This window comes from Vidua chalybeata, chromosome 5 (assembly GCF_026979565.1).
Source record: "Vidua chalybeata isolate OUT-0048 chromosome 5, bVidCha1 merged haplotype, whole genome shotgun sequence".
Taxonomy (NCBI): domain Eukaryota; kingdom Metazoa; phylum Chordata; class Aves; order Passeriformes; family Viduidae; genus Vidua; species Vidua chalybeata.
This window is the reverse complement of record NC_071534.1, coordinates 46216471-46241312: the sequence shown is the minus strand read 5'-3', so window position 1 is coordinate 46241312 and position 24842 is coordinate 46216471. Positions and strand designations below refer to the sequence as shown.

The 24842-nt window shown below is 35.4% G+C and overlaps 1 protein-coding gene across 1 annotated transcript in view; it reads left to right on the top strand.

Moving 5' to 3' along the window:
* The window catches only part of DOCK4 (dedicator of cytokinesis 4), a 218982-nt gene that overhangs the window by 68811 nt on the left and 125329 nt on the right, over positions 1-24842 (top strand). Inside the window, exons 2-8 of the mRNA XM_053942036.1 lie at positions 11366-11449; positions 12497-12537; positions 14862-14917; positions 16559-16655; positions 18346-18494; positions 19491-19575; positions 21227-21378. Coding sequence (XP_053798011.1) covers positions 11366-11449; positions 12497-12537; positions 14862-14917; positions 16559-16655; positions 18346-18494; positions 19491-19575; positions 21227-21378 — 664 coding nt within the window. The remainder of the gene's footprint in view (positions 1-11365; positions 11450-12496; positions 12538-14861; positions 14918-16558; positions 16656-18345; positions 18495-19490; positions 19576-21226; positions 21379-24842) is intronic.

The window sequence follows — 24842 nt, the reverse complement described above, 5'->3', positions numbered from 1 at the left end:
TAGCTTGATTCTGTGCAAAACAAGCACGTGGCATCTGGTTTAATGGCGCAGACAGTGGCCAAGTGGATAGACTGCAAATCTTAATTTGTGTTAGTTTATTTCAGCATTGTTCCTAACCTGCTGGCAGACACTGGATTGACACAAAAATCTTTTTACCTGTCTTTGCCAATTTTTCTTAGGTACAAAAGAGAGTTTTTGTGTTTAAGTTTCAGGAAAGAGTTCTGTATGTTCCTTCAACTGGAGAAGGGTTGAAAAATGCCTTAATACTTAAAGACAAGAAGTCCCTGTGTCTGGTTTGCCTGGCACTGCCCAGTTGCTTGTCAAAATCGTGATTAGTTTCACTCAGGAGATATTTTATGGTTCCAGATGATAATGTGTGTCTCATGGTACTAATTTCTTAGAACAACATCATTGTTTTTCATGTTTTTCTGCACTTGTGGTATTTGAATGTATTCCTAGGCTTCTATGCCAAATCTAGAGGAAGGATAGAACTGTTATAATGACAGTGATTTTTAGCGACTCTTCCAAGGTGTTAAAAGCCAAAGGAATGATCTTGTCCCTTGAAATACTCCTACCAAAAAAAAAAAAAAAAAAAAAAAAAAAAAAAATTCAGATGAATCAACGGATCATAATATAAACCTTTAAAAAGGACTGCTGGCTCATATACTTCCTTCCCCCATTGCATCAAACAGAATCACCCCCTTGTCAACAACCTTCATTATCTTAATTGGTTGCATACACTTTTCAGATACATTTTTCTCCTATTCTTTTGTGCATTTATAAACAGTTGCCAACTGAACCTAAACTCTCTTCACCCTTAATTTTGGAATAATAGGTACTATTCTTAAGCAAGAATGAGCAGAAAGTGAAGGTTCTGACTTTACAAGATGACCCTACACTTAGATTTTTGAAAGTGCACTGTGCCACTGTGCCACAGAAACATTGTTAAAATACATCCAGGTAGTATTTTTTGAGCTTTGAGTAAGGAAAAGGTGTATGCACTTGTTACATTTCTATTTGGTCACACATTTTAAAATAATTGTAGGATTTCTTCAAATATCCCTGAAGTTTTAACTTTACAGAGATTATGGATTAGTGATGAAACCCTGCAGGGCTAAATACACTAAATTCTGCTGGTTCAGCTGTTGAAATCAGGCTGAAAAGTGCAGTGGTTATTTCCAACCATTAAACCTAATAAACCAGCTTAAAGCCAGAGTGGGATGTTTAAACTTGCATTCAGCTGTCTCTGAGGATTTTCACAGGAGGAAGTAGTTTTGCTTTACTAGTCCTTATAGCTGTGTTCCGGTATATTTGAAATGCCTCTCAATTACACTGGATCAAGAAAGTTATGCCTCATTTAAGATAACAAAGCGTATGCCAGGGTACTTTTAAGTGATTTGTAATCATCTTCTTTAGTTCCACTTAATTCCACACCTTGTGAAATTTTCCTTTCTTTAAGGAGATTTTCTGATATTTTTATCTACAGAGAATTGGCTGGTCTGTGGGACAGGCTACAGAAGCTCACAATTCCAGTTTATTTTTTGTGTTAGCTAAATCGCACAATTTGCATATTGCATAAGTTGATACGGTTTTTGTTTTGTTTCTGAAAAATACCATATTGCAATAATTTTTGAAGTGCAGCAAAAATTATATTCAATAAGTGTTCTTTGTAAGTAGCAATGGGGTTAAGGCTTATAGCTTAGAAAAGCAGAATAATTTATTTAGTTATAAAATGCCACAGAGAACATTGCATGAAGGCTAAAGTCAAAGTAAACAGAAGTCTTATTGGTAAAAAGAATGTACTTGAAATGCATTTATAATGATATGGTTGAATATCAGAGAAATGCAGCTTAGTAGAAGACTAAAACTCATCTGACATACAATACCAGACAAGCTGAAAAACAATGCCATTAAAAATTGCAGGCTGTGTTGATTTTTTTGTATGTTTTGTGTTTGGTTTGGTGTGTGTGTTTGAGTTTTCTAGTGTATTTGGTTTTGGTTTTATTTAATTGTCTTCCACTGATGGCAGGTCAAATACAGAATTAAACCCTGCTCTTCCAAAGGAAATGCAAGACAGCGTACAATACATGGAAAGTGTTTCATCTCTACAGTCGATTGACAGACCCAACTTTGTTGTGGAGGAATGGTGTCCTGTTGTATTAGTGAAGAAAATTTATGCTATGGTTTTCTTGGTTTCCTGGAATGCTATTTATTACTTGAGTTGGAGCAAACAGTGCAATTTTAAGAGGAAGCCAGTCTCATTTACTGAAGTCTTTGATAGCAAGCACATGGAGTTTTTGAGCTACTGCACTCTTGTCTAACCATGTTCCTCTTAGGTGCCTCTCATAGTTGAAGAGTGATTCTTGCAGCTTGCACAGTGATTGTCTTTTTTTTTTTTTTTTTTTTGCAGTCCGTAAGACTACAGCTCTTCTGAGCTTGAGTTTGCATGGTGCTACTTAAAGTTTGTTCATGGCTCCAAAATTATGTCCCCCGAGTTCAGAGAAGCATGTTGTATTATAATGTTTTTGGGGAGGAAAGAGGAGAATAGAGGAATATGTAGTTATTAGACTTTGGACCATATCCACTGTTCTGACATTATTATTCAGCATTCAATTGTAAGCACATACTCTTGTATTCAAGACCTTCATTGAAATAATTGTCCTCCTATTATTCTGGAAAAATTTAACTGTTTTCTGGAAGATAACTCCTGTGTTTATAATCATGTGAGGCTTTTAATTTTCTGCTTCAGATTCTGCTGGCTTTGTAGGTATACATATAGCCAGCAAACCCTCTGGCAGATACAAAATTATACCATAGATCTGTATTTGAAACAATGTACAACTTTGCATCTCGTAAGTTTTTGGAGGTTTTGGTGGGCTTTAATGAAGTACGATGTGTACTGAAGAATTGCTATGAGATCTGGCATTTACAGATTTGTTGGCTTTGGTAGGCCTCAGATGATACACTTGCATTGTGTATACATCACAGAATCATTTTGGTTGGAAAAGATCACTACAATTATCAAGTTCAGCCTTTGATCAATCATCCCCCTGTCAACTACGTCAGAGCAGTAAGAGCTATGTCCATTAATCTCTTGAATACCTCTAGGTATGGTGACTCCATCACTTCCCTGGGCAGTCTTTTTCAACATTTAACAACCCTTTCTGTGAAGAAATTCCTCTTGAATTCTAACCTGAACCTCCCCTAATACAACTTGTGGCTATGTTCTCTCATCACCCCTCTTTATCGTACCTGACACTTACAGGAAGTTAGAAAATCCCTTGCTGCTTTATTTGATTTTGCTCAGAAAATATTTCCCCAGAGGCTGTGAATGAAACATAAATATTTTTCCAAGTAAATAGTTGTAACTCTTTTCCTTGATCATGATTTTAATAATTAAGGCAATTTCTTAACAAAGTTTAAAAATTATTAGAACTTTGGAAGTACTTAGTCTTAATAAAAGATATCGCTATTTTTAGCTAAAAGAGGTTGTTCTTACAGATAGTATCATCTCAACATAACCTACTTTTTTTCACTTACTCATTTCTACTAGCTGGATTTTTAAATTGTTGATATTTCCAAGTAATAAAAGAAAATTCACATTTATTCCTTCCTGTTTAACATGGCAGTCATAATCCATTGATACTGCATCTCTAGCTCTACAGTTAAGAATTAAAGTGAGACCAACTGGTTGAACTGGTTGCAGACTAGTTCCTTTGTCATAATTTGATTAAATGCATGAATACTACACCTGTTTGTATGGAGTCCACCTTGCCTTCTTCCATGATGTCTCTGGTGGGTTTTACATTGACATTCCTTCTCTGTAAAAGACATTCCCGACCAAATTCATGGGAAGAGTTGTGTCATTTATTCATAACCTCTTAAGTTGTACTAGATTTTCTGGACTTGTAAAGATTTTTTTGTTTTATTTTCTTTTTACTTTTAAATTTCTTCTTCCAGAACTAATGTGTATCAAGAGAATGCTCTTAGCAGAGACAAGATATAGACTTAAAAATATATCAAGCAGGATTTCAAGGAATATAAAGGGCTTAACTAGATGTTTGATAGAAGAAAGAAAATAATTAATAAAATCTCATACCTACAAGGACAGGGACACTGGTGGTGCATGCTGAATTATTGCAGCTTTGGTGTTCTAGATGGACAGCCATTCTCAACAGCAAATAGGTACCATCATCTCTTGTTACGTATAGTGCTCTGTTGTAATATGTAGTCCTAATACCTAAGGTACCCAAAGCAAAGAGTGAACAAAATCGTTTGCAGATATTGGGAGAACTGATCAAGCTGTCATGAAAGAGATTATAAAATGCCTGCCTGTAGGTGAGATGCAGGATGAAGAGAGCTTGACAAGCATTCAGACATTCACATTAAACTGATTATCTGTGTTAGAGTTGTCCTATGGTTTTTGGCAGCATTGTAATCAGGGATTTGAAAGTGATTACTTTGCTGAATTCAAATATTGAGCTGGGCACAGGAGAGAATACAATCTGCTGCAGCTCCATGTCCTTTGTGTATTTCAGACTTGGTAGTTGCCTTATCTGTACAGGTAGGCAGTGCTATTAGCAGTAGGAATTCCAGATTTTTGTTTTACAGGCAATTGAAGACTAGTTTTCTATATCTATTCTACTTTATACAGTATTTCCAATGCTTGGACATTGATGCAAAGTTTTTTTTGATTATTTTTATGTGCCTTGACGTATTTTCATGAATAACTGTTCAATAAATATCCATGTTAGGAAAATTCCATGTAAGCTCTCATCTCTCAAGAAAACTGCTGCATGTGAGCAGCACTTGAGATACTCAAAAGTCACACTGAGCTGTCATTATTTGAACTGTGCATTTGATCCTCTTAATTGTGGTGTACACAGACAAGAGAACCCACATTCTTTTATTTCAATATAAATTTGAAAGTGTTTATCCTTGGTAATCTGCAAGAGATTTAAGGATCACTTTTGTTATTGAAACTAACATTTGTATATATTGTGTTCATTGAAAGGAGATTAAATCGATTCCCCACCCCTCTCCCTCTCTCTTTTCTGTCTCTGTCTTCATTAGCTTGTTGCTGGTTTGCAGCAAGCCTCCTGGGGTGGCTGCAGGCAGCACAATGCATTATGAACAGATGCCTGAATTAACTTGTGTATTAGAAGCATGAGCACGTAGCTGTGCTATCGTTCTGCTCCATGCAGATCAATTCATATGTAGGCAAAGCTCAATGCACGTGATGGCCTTTTACAGTCAGCTCTGGCCATTTGGCATTAGGAAAGCTGCATGCCTCCATGTGTTTCTGCTGCTAGTAAGCCTACCTATTTTGAAACCTGAAAAGGTTCTTCAGCTTCTTTTGAGGAGGAAAAGGCTTTATCCTGAAAAAAGTACAGCAGAGAGGATGACAAGAGATTTTGTATTCAAACTTCCCCACAAGAACAAGGGTACAAGAAATTGCACTGTGAAATGAAAGGAAGACTTTCTCTTGCTTGAACATACTTAAACTGGAAAGCTTACTGTGAGTTTGTGGACACTGACATTATGATGCATATCAATTCTAGTTAGGAAAATTCATAGAAGAAAAATGCATCCATAGTTGTTAAACACAGAAATACCAGGCCTGGCTCAGGAGATCCGAGATTCCTGTGCTACAGAATGTTGAGATCCTTGCTCTGCTTGCCAGTGGTCAGCAGCTTCAGACGTGAACTTACAAACGGTATGCTCAGGAGAGCTGTGACAGATTTTTATTCTTTTTTAATAATGGCGGTCGTGAAAATGATGTTGCACTTTCTGCAGCTGCTCACAGTGCCAGATGCCTGTTGTATTTACTATGGATAAGGCCATATCAAAGGATAGTTTCTATATTTCTGCAAAAAGACCACTGAGTCAGAACCTTCCTCAAAGGTAATATATACATGTCATTTCTCATCAAAAAACTAAAAATCTTTCTGTTATCAAGTCAAAATACAATATTGACTGTTTTAACCAATATAATAACTTCATAATGTTAGAAACTTCCCAATTTCATTTGTTACAGATTTTCTTTTTCAACTGCTGAACAGAAGCAAAACCCCTTGAAATAGTTGTTCGTGAAAGTCTTAATCTCTTAAGAGAAAAGCACTTAAGTCCAGAATAAAAACTTTAAAAAATTGCTTTTGCTACCAAGAGGACCTGATTTCAATTATAGCAGATAATATCTGGAATCAATAATAGCTTCTGGCCATCTGTTAGGAGGAAAAGAACAACAGTGTCTGCCTCATTAGTTCTTATATGCAGATCTCCAGTTATTTCAGGCATAAAAATTTTAAGAATATAACCCCAAGCAAAACTTTGAAGTGGGCCAACCACCCCTGTTGCCAGCTAATCAATTCGTTTTCTATCAGAGCATCTTGTTCCCATTCAAAGCCAGTCCCTCTGACACAGTGTTCCCACCCTTCAAATCTGATCATCTAGTGTGTACTTAGCACATTTCTGTGTGCTTTAAATGCCACCTCTCTTAATTGGGGCATCATGACTTAGGGCATTTGAACTAGAGTCTATTTTTCACTCAAGTATTTTGCATGCAGAATATGGCTAAGCAATAATTAATTATTAAAGTAATTTGTGTTCTTCTACCTCGCATCTTTTCCCCACTCTTTTCTCTTCAGTTGAAGGACTGTTTTTTATTATGTGAAACCCAAATATGCTTTTGTCATACGAGTGCTCATTTTTGAACATTGAGCAGTTGCTGTAGATATGACTTCTTTTCATCCCTTTATATATGGGGGTGTATGTCCTGCCACACAGCCCAGAACTGAATGTAGTGTGTGTCTCCTTTTGTGGTGTTGATCCTAATTCTAACTTGTGACGAGGGCATCTTGAGCACCATGTCATGTCTGTACCCTTTGTGGGGAGACATTTTCATCTCCTAAACATAAAGTCAAGCCAGCCATGAAACCAGCTTGCTCTGAGTGTCTGAAATCCTCTTTATAATGCTAACTATATGCTAGTTGCAAGCAGAAAAATAGATTGTTTTAGTTTTTAGAACAGCAATGCTATCAGCACTCTAAATGAGCAGAAGCTGCACCAAAACCTCCCACTTAGTTTAGGCTTTAGTTAGGACCTTGGGCTTGGACAGATCTTTTCACACAGCAGGCACTTTCATATGTAAAACTGTCCAACAGTGAGCATATCCAACCAGAGATTTTGAATGAGAGAACAAAGATGAATTTTGTTTTGAGAAGCTGAACTTAGGAGCAAACCAAAACTGAAGTTGCTTTAATATTGCATATCACTATAGTTCTCACTGTATGATTTCATCTTCTGTATAGATTAGGATTTTTGTATCCTGTGCTGTTGTCTTGCTTTTTTATTCTCTGAGCAATTTATTCTCTCTTTTTTATTTCTGGCTTTGGCAGCCAGAAAATATTTAATAATGCCAGTTGGCTGCAGTATTTGAACACAGCTTCTAAAATATTTCTGAGCACATATCCTGCTACAAACTTTTATTGTGGAGTTCCATGTTTCTCCTGTGGCTGAGAGGTGATTGAAGAGGACATCAATCACTGTCATGTGCTTGAAAAGGACATTTATATGACCTTCAGCTACTACAATGACAAAAAAATATATCTAGATATGGTTTTGATACATAGCTTCCCAGGGACATGCATGTGACTATCAATCTGCAAAGACTGCAGCTATTGGTAAATTACCTGTGCTCAGAATAGATTTTTCTTCTCCTGTCCATCTTCCTTTTCAAGGTCTCTGGTATACACTTGCAATGAAGAGAGAGAAAGTGATAATTACAACAGTTATTGTTGTTAGAAGAATTAAAATGGGACATATATGATGCATATGGGTCAGTGAATGCTGTATATAAAAAAGTCTGGTTCTATGAGTATGATAAATATGTACTGCTCTTAAGTTAGGTTGGGAATGCCTCAAGCCATGGTCACTACAGAGTGGTTAATTATATACTTACTGCTACTAGAAGAAAGAATTAAAGAGCATTTGCTTTTGCAGAACAATGTGGTCATTGGAGAAAAGGGTGAGATGTTTAGTACATGAAATTTATATTATGGCTTGCTTAAGAACTCCATGTCCTAGCTGAGCCCTGGGATCTTCTCTGGTGGAACAGCAGCTACCTCATTCCATGCCTTAATTTTAATCCTCCCTGTAGACTACTTATGTGTATACAGCACAGATAAACTGAAAAGACATGAATCATAGAACAGATGAATCTACAGATTCTATAGAGTTCTATAGAATCTACAGAATCATAGAAGGATTGGAAGGGACCTTAAAAATCATTGTTTCAACTCCCCTGCTGTGGGTAGGGACACTTTCACTAGACCAAGTTGCTACGAGCTCCATCCAAAACCTTGTCTTAAGTGTTCACAGGAATCCACAACTTCTCCAGGCAACCTGTTCCAGTGCCTCACCACCCTCACAGTAAATAATTTTTTTCTATTATGTAAACTAAACTTACCCTCCTTCAGTTTGAAGCCATTCCCATTGTCATATTGCTACATGCTCTTGTATTCCCCCAGGATTCTGGGGATGTATCTCATGAGGTTGCCATTGAAGACAGAGGCAAAAAAATTTGTTGAGTTCTTCAGCCCTCATCTATTGTTAGCAGTTGTTATAACAGTTGTTATGATGGCCACCTTCTGTCTTGGTCCAACTTCAGTAGCATGATTTGATTATTACAAAGTTAGCTGAGACAACATTTGTGAGGTAAGTTTATCTGTGAGTTCCTGTGCTTTTAATTAAATCCTCTGCTGCTCTCCAGTGTTCTTTATTTTACTTTGATTGACACTGCTAAACACCACAGGCTACTAGTTTTGAGCCTGACCTTACACCACAAGAATCCAGGGAGAGTTTTTCAAGTGTCAGGTGAATGTGCTTAGAGGTAAAGATGATGACCTCATTTCCTTCTTTCTTTTTCTAGTACTCTGCAGGCCATCTTTCTAGAAGATATTTTAGGGTATAATTTTGTTCTTCATGTTCTTTTGTTCTTCATACATGCTCTAAAATGATTTCTAGCTATTTTCTACACTGTGTCAGATTTCAATCTTGTTTTGTCCTGAAAGTTTTTTTTAAACTTATTAAAAAAAAAAAAAAAAGAGAGAAGAGGAAAAGAAAAATATCTTTAACAACTCTAGTAACTAAGTAATAAAAACTGAATGTCACAGAAAAGTGAAATCATAACAATGTGACAGGATATATTGGCTCATAAGGAGAAAATTACTGTCTTTTTTTTATTTGATGGAGTTTAAAACATGAGGGTTTGGTTTGGTTTTGCATACTTCTTCAGTTAATTCCTTAATTTTATTTCGGTTGCTGTACATGCTATTTTGGCAGGCTTCATGTTTAAATTTTACTTCTTTCAAACTAGAAAGGTGACTAGAGTGACTACTGTCATTCTAGTGCCACAGCAGAATTTACATGTACATTGCATTGATATTCAGGGAATTTGCTTCTTATTTTTATTTCTTCATAGTTAATAAATTGTTCTAAGTTTCAGACCTTTGTAAAATAATTATCTGAAAAGTTCTAGGGTTTTTTCAACTCTTGGACAAACTTTCTCACTGTACTAATGCTGTCTTGCTACTAAGCTGCTTTAAAAATGGTGCACTTGGTCATGGTGGGGAACCAAAGTAGCTTTTTATTTTATGCTGCATATCTCACAGTATTCAGCTCAGTGTAAAAAACTTCAAGAGTGGGAGTAGCACCAAGACAAATAGAGATTGATTCAATACACATTATTGAGTAGGATCAGTACTATAAATACTGGTCTCATGTTGTATCAAAATTTTAGGGACTGTCCAGGGATACGATCTCACAGGACTTTTTCAGGCATAAAGACTGTGGGTTAAGCACAGTGGTGATTTTTCTCATGAGTGAAGTGATAACCGAATACAATGAGTTTTGAAGTCTTCACATTCTGAAGAAGGATTTGGCAAAAAAGTACTTTTTGTGCATTTTTAAATGTGCTGTCCCATAGCATAAACCATATCCTGTTGGTTTACTCTTAAAATCTGGAACTTTCTTCTGAAGATTCACAAATGAATTTTCAGTTTCTGTGGTTGCTGACAAAATCTCTCCTGCTGCCTTTGATGAACAATGTGGCAGGCACAGATGGTGGATGACAGGTTATGTTGTGTTTGAGTGTAGTGTCTGCTTGTGGCAGGTTAGACTTCCAACAGCAGGCAAGAGTGTATATATGTCCTTACATATATGCATATCTTTTTGGCTTTTTTATGTGACATTTTCTTGTCATGCCTCTCAGTTAGTGGGATTTCTTTTTTTCCTATGAGATTTGGGGTTTCCTGTCTAGATGGGTAGGTATTTGACAGCAGTAAGACTGATGTCAGGCTACAAAGTCTATTTGTGCATCATGCCCTGGTAAATAGGCTGTTTTCCTCTTCCACTTCAAAATTCAGCTCTGAAAGATTACAATACAGAGAATCAAAAGCACTATTGCTTGATCTCATGGGCTGGATTAGGCAATATTTTAATTCAGCATTTCAAGTATAGAAAGAACAGGATTGAATAGCTGAATTGCTATCTAGAATGGATTTTTAGCATTTTTAGGAGTGAACTCTTTGAGTGGCTTTTGGGTATTCTGTTTTGATTCAGAGTGAAAAAATAGCTGTCTATTGTTTTAGAATTAACAATATAAGACAATATTTGGCCATTGTATGTATTTGGGAACATCACTGCCTGGTGGATGTTTTGTTTCTGAGGCATGTTTTATCTCCAGCTCCATTTCTGTAGCTCTTGTGCCAGCCTGAGCTCATGACCTCCCTTCAATGGCTTTGGTGAAGCTGCAGGGGAAGCTTAGTGTGCACTTCATGTATTGGAGTGAACAACATGCTTTAGTGGTCTCCACCCCCGAACCATTTCTTCACATTTGGGATTATATGGAGTGCTGGGTCTATAGCATCCATTAGCAAATGTGAAATAAGGTTTTCTTTTCATAGTGTGTGAGTGGTATGGATGGCAACAAAAATATTGGCACATATTGGCACTTTCAGCTCGCAAAATTCTGAGGTCTGATGCGTGTTAGTGTAAGCATTTGGAATAAAACACTTTCTGTCCTTCGGGGTACTTATACTAGCTAATAGTGTTCTCTAGTACAAGCTTTCCATTCATGTATCATTAGGCTGTGTTTAGGTTTATTTCTGAGTCCTCTGTTTTGAATTTTCTGCTCATAAAAGTAGCTTAATGGGTCTTTCTTTTGACTTTTTTCACAGCTTATTACATTTGAGTAAGCCTATTCATTCTAACATGTAACTTCTCATGGTAATATACTATTTTGTTAACAATAGGAATAATTTATATTTTAATGTTGTGAATAATTGAAGCATATTGTATTTTTCAGTAATTGCTGGTTTTCGAGGGACAGTCCCACATGGCCTATCATTGGAGATTGGAGACACCGTTCAAATATTAGAGAAATGCGATGGTGAGTTCACAGGTGATTCCAGTGAAAATTAAGTTTTGTGTATTGATGGTGTGAAGTCCATTAATATTCATTTATTTTGTTAAAGTAATGCATTTTTGAAGTCAATAATGTAATACATTTTGGCATCTTAATTTTTTCCATTGTTCCAGTGAGCTCTAATCTCTAAAATAATTAATTTGCAGTACATTAATTTTTATTTAATCTTTCTGTTTAATAAACATTTACAGATGATAAGAGTTATAACAGAAAGGAAGTCTCTCATGATTCTTCTGCTTTCTTGGTATTTCTGAGGGAAATCTGACTGTCATCAAGACATTTTCAAATTAATTCAACACAATTTAAAAATCTTAAAGGAGTGTAAGCATTCTCTTCTACATCTGTTTTGTTTTAGAGAATGCAAACAAAATTTTAGCAAATGTCTGTTGCTAGTGTCAGAGAAATAAAGTTGCATTTTCTTTTCATAATCTGCCTCCTTAACACTTGAAAGTCAACACATTGATTTTTTAATAATTTTTATTCATTTTTTTATCATTTGGGATCATATAGGTGGTTTTTTTTTTTTGTTTTTGGTTTTTTTTTTGTAATATAATATCAGGTTTATATATGGTTAACCTTGTAAGAAATGTTCTTTTAGAAGGCATAGGATCTATTCTGTTGAATCAGGTATATTATGAAATTTATATAGCATTGTGGTTGATAGATGTAGAACCTGAAGCCCAGAAATGATGTGTAAATGTTTTTAGTTAGTAAGAAACTATTCTGCTTTGACCGTTGTGGTGTCCAGTGCAGAATTTACTTGGGTTACATTGTTAGAAACATTTAGGAGTATAGGGTTAAAGAGTAATTCCTGAAATTGTGTGAATGAAGTCATCCAAATATGAACTGGTTTAAATAAGATACCTTTCATTGCATGGAAAATCTTTTAATTTAATGTAGTCTGACAGCGTTGTGGAATTGTTATATGTGTCCAAAAGGGAAAGATGAAATCTGTTTTACATATGTAAATGATTTGCACTCTTTAAAAAGCAAAATGTGCTTTCTTCACAGGATGGTACAGAGGATTTGCCTTAAAAAACCCCAATCTTAAGGTAAAGGTCAATTGCAATTTTGCATTCTTGGGCAAAAATGTATATTTACTTTTTAAAAGTTAATAATCTGCTTGAAAGTGTATGATATTTACTCTTAAAAGAAAACTAGAGCTTAGTGTAAAGCATATTATTGGTACTACTTTAAATAGATTTGGTCATGGATTACCCTTCTGAAATGCTTTTATGTATTAGGATAATACACTTTACAAATCCAGGGCTGTGGTGAATTTTCTTTCATTTCCAAATTTTAGATTTTCCACTCAGAGGAAGCTAAGTTGAAGGGAGAAGACTACTGAGAATACAAACTGTAAACACTGTTGGAAAAGTTGGTTAAACTGTGCCTGTTTTTCTTGATGCTATGAATTAATTTAGAGCAGCCAGTGGAGACAGCTAGAATAAGAGCCACATACAGAGTATCAACTGAATAAAATGTATGTGTTGCCATGTAAAATATATGGTTCATTTTGGTTTTCTTTGATGTGTAGTCTTTGGTTTCCATAGTAGCATAGTATTCTAAACCAGACTTCACTGATTTATTTCTTCTACATTCAGACATGAAAAGTTACTGAAATTTATATTTCAATGTCTGTTCATGTTGTATGTTTAAGCTTTACTTGTCTTATTTGTCTTTCCATTTTCTTGATCTCTCCTGTTGTCTTGCCTCTGGGATTCTACAGATTTTGTTTTTCTTGGGAAAAGAAAGGTCTTAAATTATCTGTCGGTCCTTTAATCTGCATTGTAAGCTTTGCTCTTCTTTTTCTGTCCTCATTTTCAAGATTCTTCAGCTGCAAAAAAAGCACATACACAATAATTTTGAAAAGTTTCCAGGGGCTCGTATCAAGTCGTTGGCCTTTTGTGCCAAGGCCTGTGGTCTCTAATCACATAAATTTCCTTTCTTTATACAGAAGGTCAAATCAAACAATAAATGTAGCCACAGAATAAAATTTGATGTTTACTACTTTGATCTCATTGATGTATATTACAGTTTGATTTATAAGACATGAGCAGTTGTTGTTTGTTATTGCATCTTTTGTGTCTTTTGTTGCAATTCTCACCACATGCTTGCTGTCAGTCTTGCTTTGTGGTCTGTCAAATGTGTGATGGAAGTTACGAATAGGTTTTCTAAACATGACTTGATGTGTGAAGAGATGAGATGTAAATTCTCTGTTTTCCTAGTGAGAATGAAAACAGTTTTCTGATTTGAATTTTTGAAGGGAGTCTCTCCAAGAGTAAAGTCATGAGAGCACCTTGTACCTCCTCTTGTTATTGGTATTGCTCTGTCAAGATTCTTCCCTTGTTATTCTGCCAGCTTTGACACTGGAAGAAGTTACCTGTGGCAGCTGCTCTGCAGCAAGGGTGCATCTGCATCCCTGACATATTGTTACACCTGCAGGGCTGTATGTCCTACTGTCCTTGGGAGATGCTCCCCTGAACTACTTTGCATTACAGAGGGGAGTAGGAGCATTTAAAAGGGTCGTTGCCTCTACACAGCAGATTTGGTTTTGTTGAAGGTCTAATGGCTGTGTGAAAAGAAAATGGGACACCATCATCACAAAGGAAAGCTGTATGCAGCTGTGCTTATTATGAAGAGACCATATATGCATTTTCTCTGACTGCATGAGCTGTAGTGTCTTATCTTCCCAGCCAGAGGCTTGGAGCTTGCTTCATTTTGCTCATTCTGATTTGTGCAAGCCAGTGTGTTGTAAGAGAGTGGGGCTGTTGCAGCAATGCTGAGTATTCACCAGCATGGTGGAGAGCCCCTAAACAACTGGGGAAGGGCTGCTCCTGGCAGACATAGGCTCTGTGACAGGCATCTGCCACAACTTTCCTGTGCACTGCAGGCAGAGTTGCCACCAAATTAGACTACATTTTGATTTTCTTTATTTGCTTGACTTTATTTTTATTGAATATTGTTAACTTCATTTATTCTGCTTAATTTCAAAAATCCCTGTCTGAAAATCCTTATTTTTAAGATGTGGTTGATAAGACAGTATCCCCCACAGCTGTTCTGTTTCTTAGCAAGGTAGGAATAATGAATAAAACAGTGTGCCTTAAGGGAGCTCTCAACAATCTTCTGCATGTTCTATGTGTGTTTATCTTCTAATTTTTTGAAGTGTTGAAGATTTTAAAATCTACTGAATATGGCATTTTAGTTCCTGTTAGGGCTATACTGAGTATTTATTGCATTCTTTCCTCACATGTGTTTTTTGTTAATTATTTGGAGGACTTGGAATTCAGTATGCATTTGCATATTGAATGATAGTAAATGGAATGCCAAACTCATGTAAGGGGACCTTTTTTACCTAAACTTTTTTATTTTTCAGGGCATATTTCCATCTAACTACATTCACTTGAAGAATGCATGCGTTAAGAACAAAGGGTATGTGTGAAATGTTCTCATATCAAATATTTAAACATGGTCAGTTACTTGTACCAAAAAATCTTTTGCTTATAAAGTAAATAATGTAGTTATGTTATGATATCTTCAGCTTACTGCCAGAGGACTTGAAATGGTTGTGTCTAGCTAACCTGATACTCCTGCATGGTCATAAAATTGGAATGCTGTATCCAGAAAAGACACTGAATGCAATTGGGAATATCATTCTGTATTGTCTAGAGAAAAGGGGAAACAATTATGTTCAGTTTGGCTTGAAAATAGCATTGCCTTAATTTGAAGAAATTCTGTACATAAGCTGTCTTTTAACCTGCTGTTTAAGATTATCTGTTTTGTTTGAGGGCAGTAGCTCTACCAGTTGCCATTTTACAAAAATGGGTAAAATAATGTATCAGTTTAATGGCAAAAGATTTTCCTAAACCTGTAAATGAATAGAGAAACTTTTTCCTTTGCTTCTTGTCTTCAGGTGATGGAGAGCCAGTACTTATTTTTGACAACAGCTGATGTTTTTTCATATTTAGAAGAGTTGATAAAAACCAGAATCATCGGTTAAAATTAGTTTTAAAATTTTGTTTTGGAATTCAAGTTGTCTGACTTAAAAAAAACCACTAATTTTTTATGCATAAAACTTGATACCTTGATGGTATCACTTCTAAAAATTTAAAACTTTAAAAAATTGTCAGTGATCTTAAAAGTTTTTTTCAGTTTTGCTTAATTTGTAATAGTTCATATTGTATTCTTTTTTTGGATTTATTAGTAGAGAACTGATACAAAACAGTTTGAAAACTGTTTAGGTAAGGACATTTCTCATAATAGATGGATGCCTGAACATGAAGTGACCTTTGTTTTGGGAGCATGAATGAGTGTGTTGAAGATCCATTATTCACAATGAGCAGAGATAATGATGAAGACTGTAATAATATTAAAATGAGTTTCATTCTCACAGGTGAAAATGTCCCCACATTACTGTTAAACTCTCTGTTGTCCGCTATGAAGTTACAGCCACATGTGGTTTGTCTTGCCCTAGGATCCTTTCCTCCTTTTAAAGTTGTAGCTAAAACTTAAGGTTCAGTGAAATTGTAAGCCATCACAATAAAATAAAGTTTAAAAGCAGAATAATTTTTGTTAGTGGACACCATGACAGTACTTGCATGGATTTCAACTGTTGTTGCATCTATTTCCTTTGTTAGTTAGTTTCCCATTCAGGCCATGTTCCCTGCTGCACATCATGGCCAAGAGCTGTCACATTGTTATGTTAATTTAGTGAGAGAGACAAGATATCATGAAAAAAGTAATCCAGGCATGAAAAGCTGACAAGTCAAGATCCCTTTGGAAACTATGGGATTTATTCTGCTGTGAAAGTAGTTTTTTATGTGCTTATCTCATAGTAAAAAAATTCACCTTGACTTCTCTAGGGCCAAGACTTTGTATGGGGATTAAACTATTTTCACCCAAAGTTTTTCCATTGGGTTTCAATAAATCTACAAAAAAATAGTGTCATGGTCTGAAGGAGCACTCATGTAGGTTGACAGACATCACTGTTGGCAGTAGGAAGTCTACATATTAGTAACTGCAATGGGATTAGTAATGCTTGTGCAATATCATATGTTCTTCTGCATGTTACAGACAATTTGAAATGGTTATTCCAACAGAAGATTCTGTTATTACAGAAATGACATCAACTCTAAGAGACTGGGGAACAATGTGGAAACAACTCTATGTGGTGAGTACCCTGAATAATATTGCTTTGATTTACCGTCATCTCAAAAGGTGCACTGTTGTTTAGATGCTCTGGTTTGGTTGAAGTATATATTTCATAAAGAATCCCAAAGCATTCAGTTTGTTTTTTAATTGTTTTACTAATACCTTCAAATCTTATTTTGAGCTTCATAGTGTTATTTACATGTCTCTTGTATTCACGTGAATAATAACAAAGAACTTATCAGATACCAGGACCAAAGATGCACCTGAATTACTGTTTGTTCAATTTGGTTTTTTGGCTGCAGAAATGAAAGCTCTATATACTAGTGTCTGATGGAAAATTGTGAAAACATACTATCGGTGTAGGTTTTACATTTTTATAATGTTCCTACGAAGTCCTTTTTGTCTCATGTTTCTAATTCAAGGGCTCTTTCTATGACTTTTTTCCCTTGGTTTTCTTTTACTTATGATGTTCATATTTCCCTTTTGCAAGGGACAGCAGTTGTTTGTCTTTTTGGCAACATTTTTCTTCACTGCTGTTGTTATTGCATGTTCAAAATTACCCTGGTTTTCTTCTTTTCCAGACAGAAAGCCAAGACAAACAATAAATTAATGCCCTTTTAGTGAGTTTATGAAGTGAATGACTGTGAAGTAAAATGAGCAGATTTATCAAATTGCAATTTTTCAGAGTGCTTGGAATATAACAGTTGTTGATGGAGAGTAATGGTACTTCTAAATTAATTTTAGGTTTAACTTATGCAGCAGAACTAGCTGAACTTTATTTTTATGCCTTTTATTCATAGGAAGAAGGAAAAGGAAAATGGACTTAGGGTTTTTGGCAAGAATTAACAGAACAAATCTTAACAGGAGTGTTTTTTCAACTTTGTGTGATGAATCATGTAGATGAAGGTTGTAGTAATTTTCTCAAGCTAAAGGTTCTCAAAAAAAGATGTAAAACTACTTAGAATTAGTGAAGGAAGAGTTAATAGATTTTTCCAGAACAGAGGTTCATTTATGGGAAATTGTTATGCCCATAGCTGGTATATAATTAGAATAGGATGATGTGGTTTCAAAGCAGTCATATTCGTATATTTTCTCCTACTTCACAGTTAGATAAAGAAGAACTGTCTGGACAAGATTCTGTCTATATCATGCTATTTATTTATGATTAGCCAGTAGTGTGTAAAGTTATATCAATGCAAGGGAAAGTTAAAACAAATTAACACTGTAGTTCAGCGTTTGACTGCTCAGAGCTATTGTTTTCTCTATCCCTTATGTGTATGAGTTCAAATAGTCTTGAAATATAGATGGTATATTCAGTTTGGATGAGACAGCAGTACAGAATGAACGTACTCTTGGAGTAAAACAATGCTGCGTCATGCAACACATGTACGTTTATTGTTAAATTTTTCTCAAACTGTCATGTGTATTAGAGTAGGTTAATGTGAGAGAGACAAGGAGCTGGACTGGAATATTGGGATGCGTGTGGAGCATAGACAAGGTCTTGTGGCAAGGCCTGAAATTATTTTATATGCACACACTCACATGCAGGTAAAATGGTCACAGTGTGATGGGGAATAAAAGACTAAGTAAAGGGAAAAAGGGGTTTTCCTAATTTCCTCATCATGTATGTATTTATTAGGATTATCAGTTTATAAGCTGATATCCTGATTATCAGATAATGTAGAGGCAATCATATTTTTATCTCACAGAGGAATGAAGGGGATCTCTTTCACCGGCTGTGGCACATAATGAATGAAATCCTGGACCTGCGAAGGCAGGTCCTTGTTGGCCATCTCACCCACGATCGAATGAAGGATGTCAAGCGACACATCACTGCTCGTCTGGACTGGGGCAACGAGTGAGTGAATATAAATAAATCAAATGTAATAAAACTGTAATGCCACTTCTTTAGACTGATTGTAGAATGGTGAAATAAAGAATAAATTTCTAACAAGTGCTGCCTGTTTTTATTAATGGACTTTCTCCTTCATTGTTTTTATGTCCACTATGTTTTAACAGTGAAAAGTGGCTTGTTTTATTAATTGTTTTATTCTGCTTTTTATATCAGTATAATTTATGTAGCAGTAGTACTATCTTTAAGACAGTACTTATTCCAATTGCATTGGAATATCTGAAGCAGCATTTTACATCTTTTTAATACACATGATGCCTGGATGATGCATTTAGCAGAGCTTTGCGTTCTAACTGAAACTCTGTTGGTTGACATTGCTTCTTTTTTAACTTGGTCACACAATTTAGTTTCTACTTGGGCGTCTCAACATACATCCCAGCTACTGCGCTCTGCATCTTTCTTTAATTTGAATAACTGAATTTTCTTAAATTCAGCCTGACTGCCTTCATGTCCTTATGCATTCTTAAACATTATTGCTTACTGCTGTGCTGGAAATAAATTGTATTCCTGTTGATTCAAGCTCAGCTTTGATACTATCCACTCCAAACTGAAAATAAGCTCATGTTTTGACATTTGATGGATTTTCTTTTTATCTTCCTTTCTATGGATGTTATTCAAATTGACAGTGCTAGTGCATTCACACTGAAATATTCAGAATAATACGAAGGACAATGTCCATTGCACATAGTTGTCCACTATGTGAAACAGATTTAAAAATTGTGGGAAAACATTCTATTAATTTTGCAAAGTGGAGAAAGGGAATGAGTCAAATGTGAATGGTGGTTACAGCCAAAATAGACCAAAATAAAACCAAAGTAAACTAATTATAGACTACCAATTAACATGTGCATTATTTATTGGAATAAACAACAAACACATGCAGTGCTAATTTGTTTATTTTGAAAGTAGAAGCTACTTACTGTGATTTCATTTCTCATACAGACAACTGGGACTTGACTTAGTTCCAAGAAAAGAATATGCTATGGTAGATCCTGAAGAGATCAGCATTACAGAGCTCTACAGGCTGGTATGTGAATGTAATATTTGGTACTTTTGCTATCAAATTACGTACTGATAGGTTGATGGCCACTCTTCTATTTAACCAAAAGTACCTTTTTTGATCCACTAAATTGGCATTTCATAATGTAATGAATTTTACTGTAAGGAAAGAATTTTTTTGGACAGCTATGTCATCTCTATATCTGTATAAAATTCTTTGATTTGATATCAAATTTGTCCGTGCATACATGCTTAGCTTACATGTTATTTGTTAAAAGTTTTCTGATATACCTTTAAAATTATGTTAATATGTTAATATGAATTTAATCATCAATAAAAGCTTGTGGGACTCTTAATCATTAGAGCTTTACCTGGCTTATGAGCCTGTCTAGATAAGCTCTGTGGAAATATAATAATGGTATAATATTGTCTCAATTAATCATACTGGGCTCTTGGTAGTTTCTAATATATTAATGTAAATAGCAGTTAAATTGCATAAGAAAGCTTTCCTTTGGGTGTAAAAGCCCATCTTGATTTATTAAAACCAGCGCTGATAATTCTTCTGATTAAATATCCAGCAAGGTCTAAGAAAACTTGCCAATTCATTTATATAGGCTTTGGCACATATTTAAGTACTGCAGCTGTTACAGATACACAGTTCTGAGCCTTATGTGCTTAAGACTAAGCTTGTATTTAAGCTGAACTTTATTATAACTTTTGTATTTAAGTACAAACCCTACAAAAAATCATTGCTACAATTTTTTGTGGATCTGAAATAATTATGCATTTTTGTAATAATTTTTAAGTTGTATTTTACTTGTATTGTTGACCTGTAGTGTCAAACCTAATAGCAAATTCTTTGTGCTAGAATACCTTTGAGTAATTTCAAAGTGATATGTAATATTATGGAATCCTGTTGAAGCACTAGATAAAATATAGTGAGGAACCATTAATGATAAAAGAAACATAGAGAGGAAAACTATGCCAGAAAACTAGTAATGGCACTCATGGAGTGTACTTTGAAAAATAAAAAGGGGGAAAAAAGATAACCTCAGTATGAAGACTATGTAGCTTAAAAAGATTGCTATTTTAAATTATTTTTGTTACAATTTAAGAGAGGCATAGTACAACTTAATATTGTCCTTCTCTTAATGGATGACTAAAATGCAGAAGATATAAACTGTGACATCAAATCAAGACAATTTATTAGCTTGTATAAAGCAGTTTGCCAGAGATCATAAAATGTGCGTATGATTGCTTTTCCCCAGTTTAAAATACTGGTATTTAGTCTTCTGTGAAAGCATTTTTTAATGTGTTTGAATACTGTAATATCAGATCATTAACTGTTTAAACCAGCTAAGAAATACTATGTTGTTATAGCACAAAGCTTTAAAGTGGTTCCCCACTTTCAGAGTAAAAAAAAATAAATTTCTAGAGATTACTGTTTTTCACCTAAAGATAACTATGATGAAGTGTAACACTGAGAAAGTAAATTCCCTGTGTTTTCCTTCTCTGATGCAAAAAAAAAAAAAGAAAGGAAAAAATACAAGTTCGTATTAAATTTAAAAAAATACTAGTTTGGAATAATAAAGTAGTTCTACATTACATATTTTACCTCTTTTTGTTTTGAGAATTTTATAATTGACTCAAACTGGTCACTGTTTTTGTGGTATTTTTAGATGGAACATCGCCATCGAAAAAAAGACACACCAGTACCAGCTAGCAGCCACCATCTTTTTGTTCAGATGAAAAGCTTAATGTGCTCCAATCTGGGAGAGGAACTGGAAGTGATCTTTTCACTCTTTGATAGTAAAGAAAATCGACCCATCAGGTACCATATTATTTATATTTAAATACTGATTTTATATAAGTTTTACAATAAATACTATAACTTTTGATCCAGGTAACAAATTGCACATTTAGAATCAAGAACATGGTATTTTTGTTTCATGAGAATATTTTACTTCCCTCTGAAATGCAGTTGTTATGTTTAATGGTTTGTAGTGTCATTTAAGGTTTACAAAAATGTATACATCTGTCTTGTTTACTTATTTCACCTTCCAGTTGTTTTTTTTTTAAGTGAAGAAATATATATACATGTAAGTGTACAGAATGGTAATTTTTCGGTATCCCTATTTTCATCTCTGCTAATCACTCAGTGCACATTCAAAACATTGAACTTTTGCTTTCTCTGTAATATTTATAAGAGGAATTCTCCTCTGTACATGAGATTGGAGGGCTGCCCTTAGTCAGTGATGTAAGCATATTTTTTATAAAAGTAGTCTTTACTTCTATGAGAAGGTGCTGGTTCTTCAGTGAAACTGTCAAAATCAATCTGTCCTAGAGTTTAAATTCTGTGAGAGACCTGATAACCTCTGATTTTTAAAATATTCAGTAGCTACTTCTATTTTCAGAATTCTGGGCTGAGAGAGAAAACATGGGAGTGATTAGTATTGAAACCACTATGCATTTAATAAATATGAGCACAGGAGGAGAGTACAGTTAGTGCAGGAGCTCAGTAAGTTCCATTTGAGGAATACGCCAGGAAATCTGAACCATTAAATGGCTCTGCAGTGGTGATGGGTGTGGTAGGTTGACCCTGGCCTCCAGCCAGCCACAGCCACCCTGTCACTCCCCTCCTCATCTGTACAGGGGACAGAAAGTAGAACAAAAGGCTCACGGGTCAAGATAAAGACAGGGAGAGATCACTCACCAATTATCGTCACAGATAAAACAGATTTGACATGGGGAAAATGAATTTATTACCAATCATATCAGAGTAGGATAATGAGAAATAAACCCAAAACTTCAAACATCTTCCTTCCCACTTTTCCCTTCTTCTTGTGCTCCACTTCATTCCTGATTTTTCTCTCCTTCATCCACCCTGGCAGTACAGGAGACTGGAAATCAGACCTGTGGTCAGTTGGTCACACATTGTCTCTGCCACTACCTCCTCCTCCAGCAGAATACTCCTCACACTCTTCCTCTGCTCCAACCTGGAGGCCCTCCCACAGGAGGCAGTTTTCTGTGAACTTCTCCAGCCTGAATCCTTTCCACAGTTTTTCTCTTAAATATGGCAATAGGAGTTTGGGGAACTATGTGGAAGTTGGGCTGAATTTGACAAAATTACGTCTGTGCTTTGCAGTGCAGGCAAAATAAGTAACCAGTACTTTGAAGGAAAAGTATATTGAGTACATTAATTTTTACGGTTAGTGAGATCATGTATACACAGCTAGTGTTAAAGTGTTAGCTGTTAAATACTGACATTTCATTCTGGCCTGAACTTCAGACAGTTGTCATGAAAATTCAGTTTCCTGTTGTTTCTGAGAATTAAATGTACATCAGGACATGTTGTTTGTGTTCATTCCAATGAATGCCACAGCAGGTGATAGATTTACGAGAGAGCTGCAGACTTTGACAGAAAACAATTTGGGGTGATATGGATTGCTGAAAACAAGGTTAAGGCAGCGGTGGGGGTGTGAAAGCAAATAGATTGGATTTCATGTTACATGAAAGCACAAATTCTAGAGCTGTTTCTCACGTGCTTGCTGTGATTTGACCTTTAGCTATTGATTCCTGACTCCAGTGTCTGTTTTCAGCTGCTGTGAACTTCCTCATCCCATTACTGGCAAACCTTGAAGAAACGTGTTGTTACAAATCCAAACTGCCTTCTAGGGTGTGGGGGGAATGACAGGATAGTGAAGGTCAAACTACCTATGAAGGTAGTTTACACCATCTGAAATTCAAACAAACGTACCATACTGTAACAAAAAAAAAAAAAAAAACAAAAAAAAACACACCCAACAAACAACAAAAAAACCCTCCCAAATTAGATGCAAGGTATATCTGTATCACAGAATGAACTCTGGAATGCAGAGGTGTACAAGATGGATCTTTATATGCTCTATCTGGACTAGACATGGAAGTGACTTAACCAGTGTATTACAGACTGAAACCAAAGCTGGCTGGTCATTGTGCACTACAGTATGGTACAGTGTATAATTTTTATTCAATACAGATGGGTGGGATATTTCAGAGATCTTTAGGCCCTTGCTGGTGCATACTTGACATGAACAATCTGCCTCAGAAGAATGATGATGCATGAGAGGAGACAGTGTCCCCAGCCCCAACAGTTCATGCCCTGCAATGATGCCAAAGCCTATGGGCAGCAGTGGAGTTGAGGAGCTTGGGTATTCAGACTCTTCTGCTCATTTCTAGCAGAAGTGCTGGCCAAAAGCTGTGTGTGGCAATACCTTAGGATCTGTTACAACCTAGTTGTGTCGTTTGTCCATTGGTTTCCCAAGTCATTGTTTTTGGTCCTGTAGAAAAATGTAATGAAAAGAACAGATGAAACTTGTTACTGGCACAGGTAAAGATAGAAGTGTATGAATATAAATTACTCCAAATGTATTTCTCCAAACCATTACTCATGCTATTAGAATTTTTTGGGCTTTATTTCTTTGGACTTTGCTGCTTTATATGTTAAATTTTGCAAGCACTGTGTGTGTACCAAGCTTTCATCAGGTGGGTAATCCTGGGTTTTCAATGAGACTGAGTGCACAATAGTGTTCATTGTCTACCTCATATAAATATATATACCTCATAAATATATATGGAGTATATAAATATTTATATACCTCATATAAATTGACATAAAGCAAGTCAGCTCTGTAGCCTCTCAAAGAGTTCACTTGGAGTAAAGGATTCAAATTTAATAATAGAATTTCTTAAAACTAACTTAGCTTCTTTTCAGATGGACCTGCAATTGTAAGATCTCTCTATTTCATTATATCTATCTCTAATAAATCTATCTCTAATAAATCTATTTTATTTTTTTCTAACCTCAAGTATATGCAATTACAATAGCAGCTTTAAAAGATTGTTGGAGGACTAGAAGCAACATTGTCAGTTTACTTCTTCAATTGACTGAATCTCTTTTTCCACAGCTTTTTTTGTTGATTTTATGTCATCATATCATACATTTAGCTGTTTGAACAGCAATATTTGTTCAAGTATCACAGTAAGCAGAATAGCAATTGTAGATACTGAGGTGAGGAAAGTCTCTCCGAAAAGGAATAGTATTTCCCATCCAGACTAGTGCAAGAAAATGCCCTGTGGAAAAGTCCATGCTTTGGAAAGTAAGGTGCAATGATGGTACTTCATAACATAGGGAATGTATGGCTTGATAGCTGAGCTTTTTATTATAGCTCAAGAATAGGATTTTCCTTAGCCCATTTTGAACTATAGTTTTCTCGTGCAATATTAAGAAATTATCAGACTTTGAAAATATCCGTG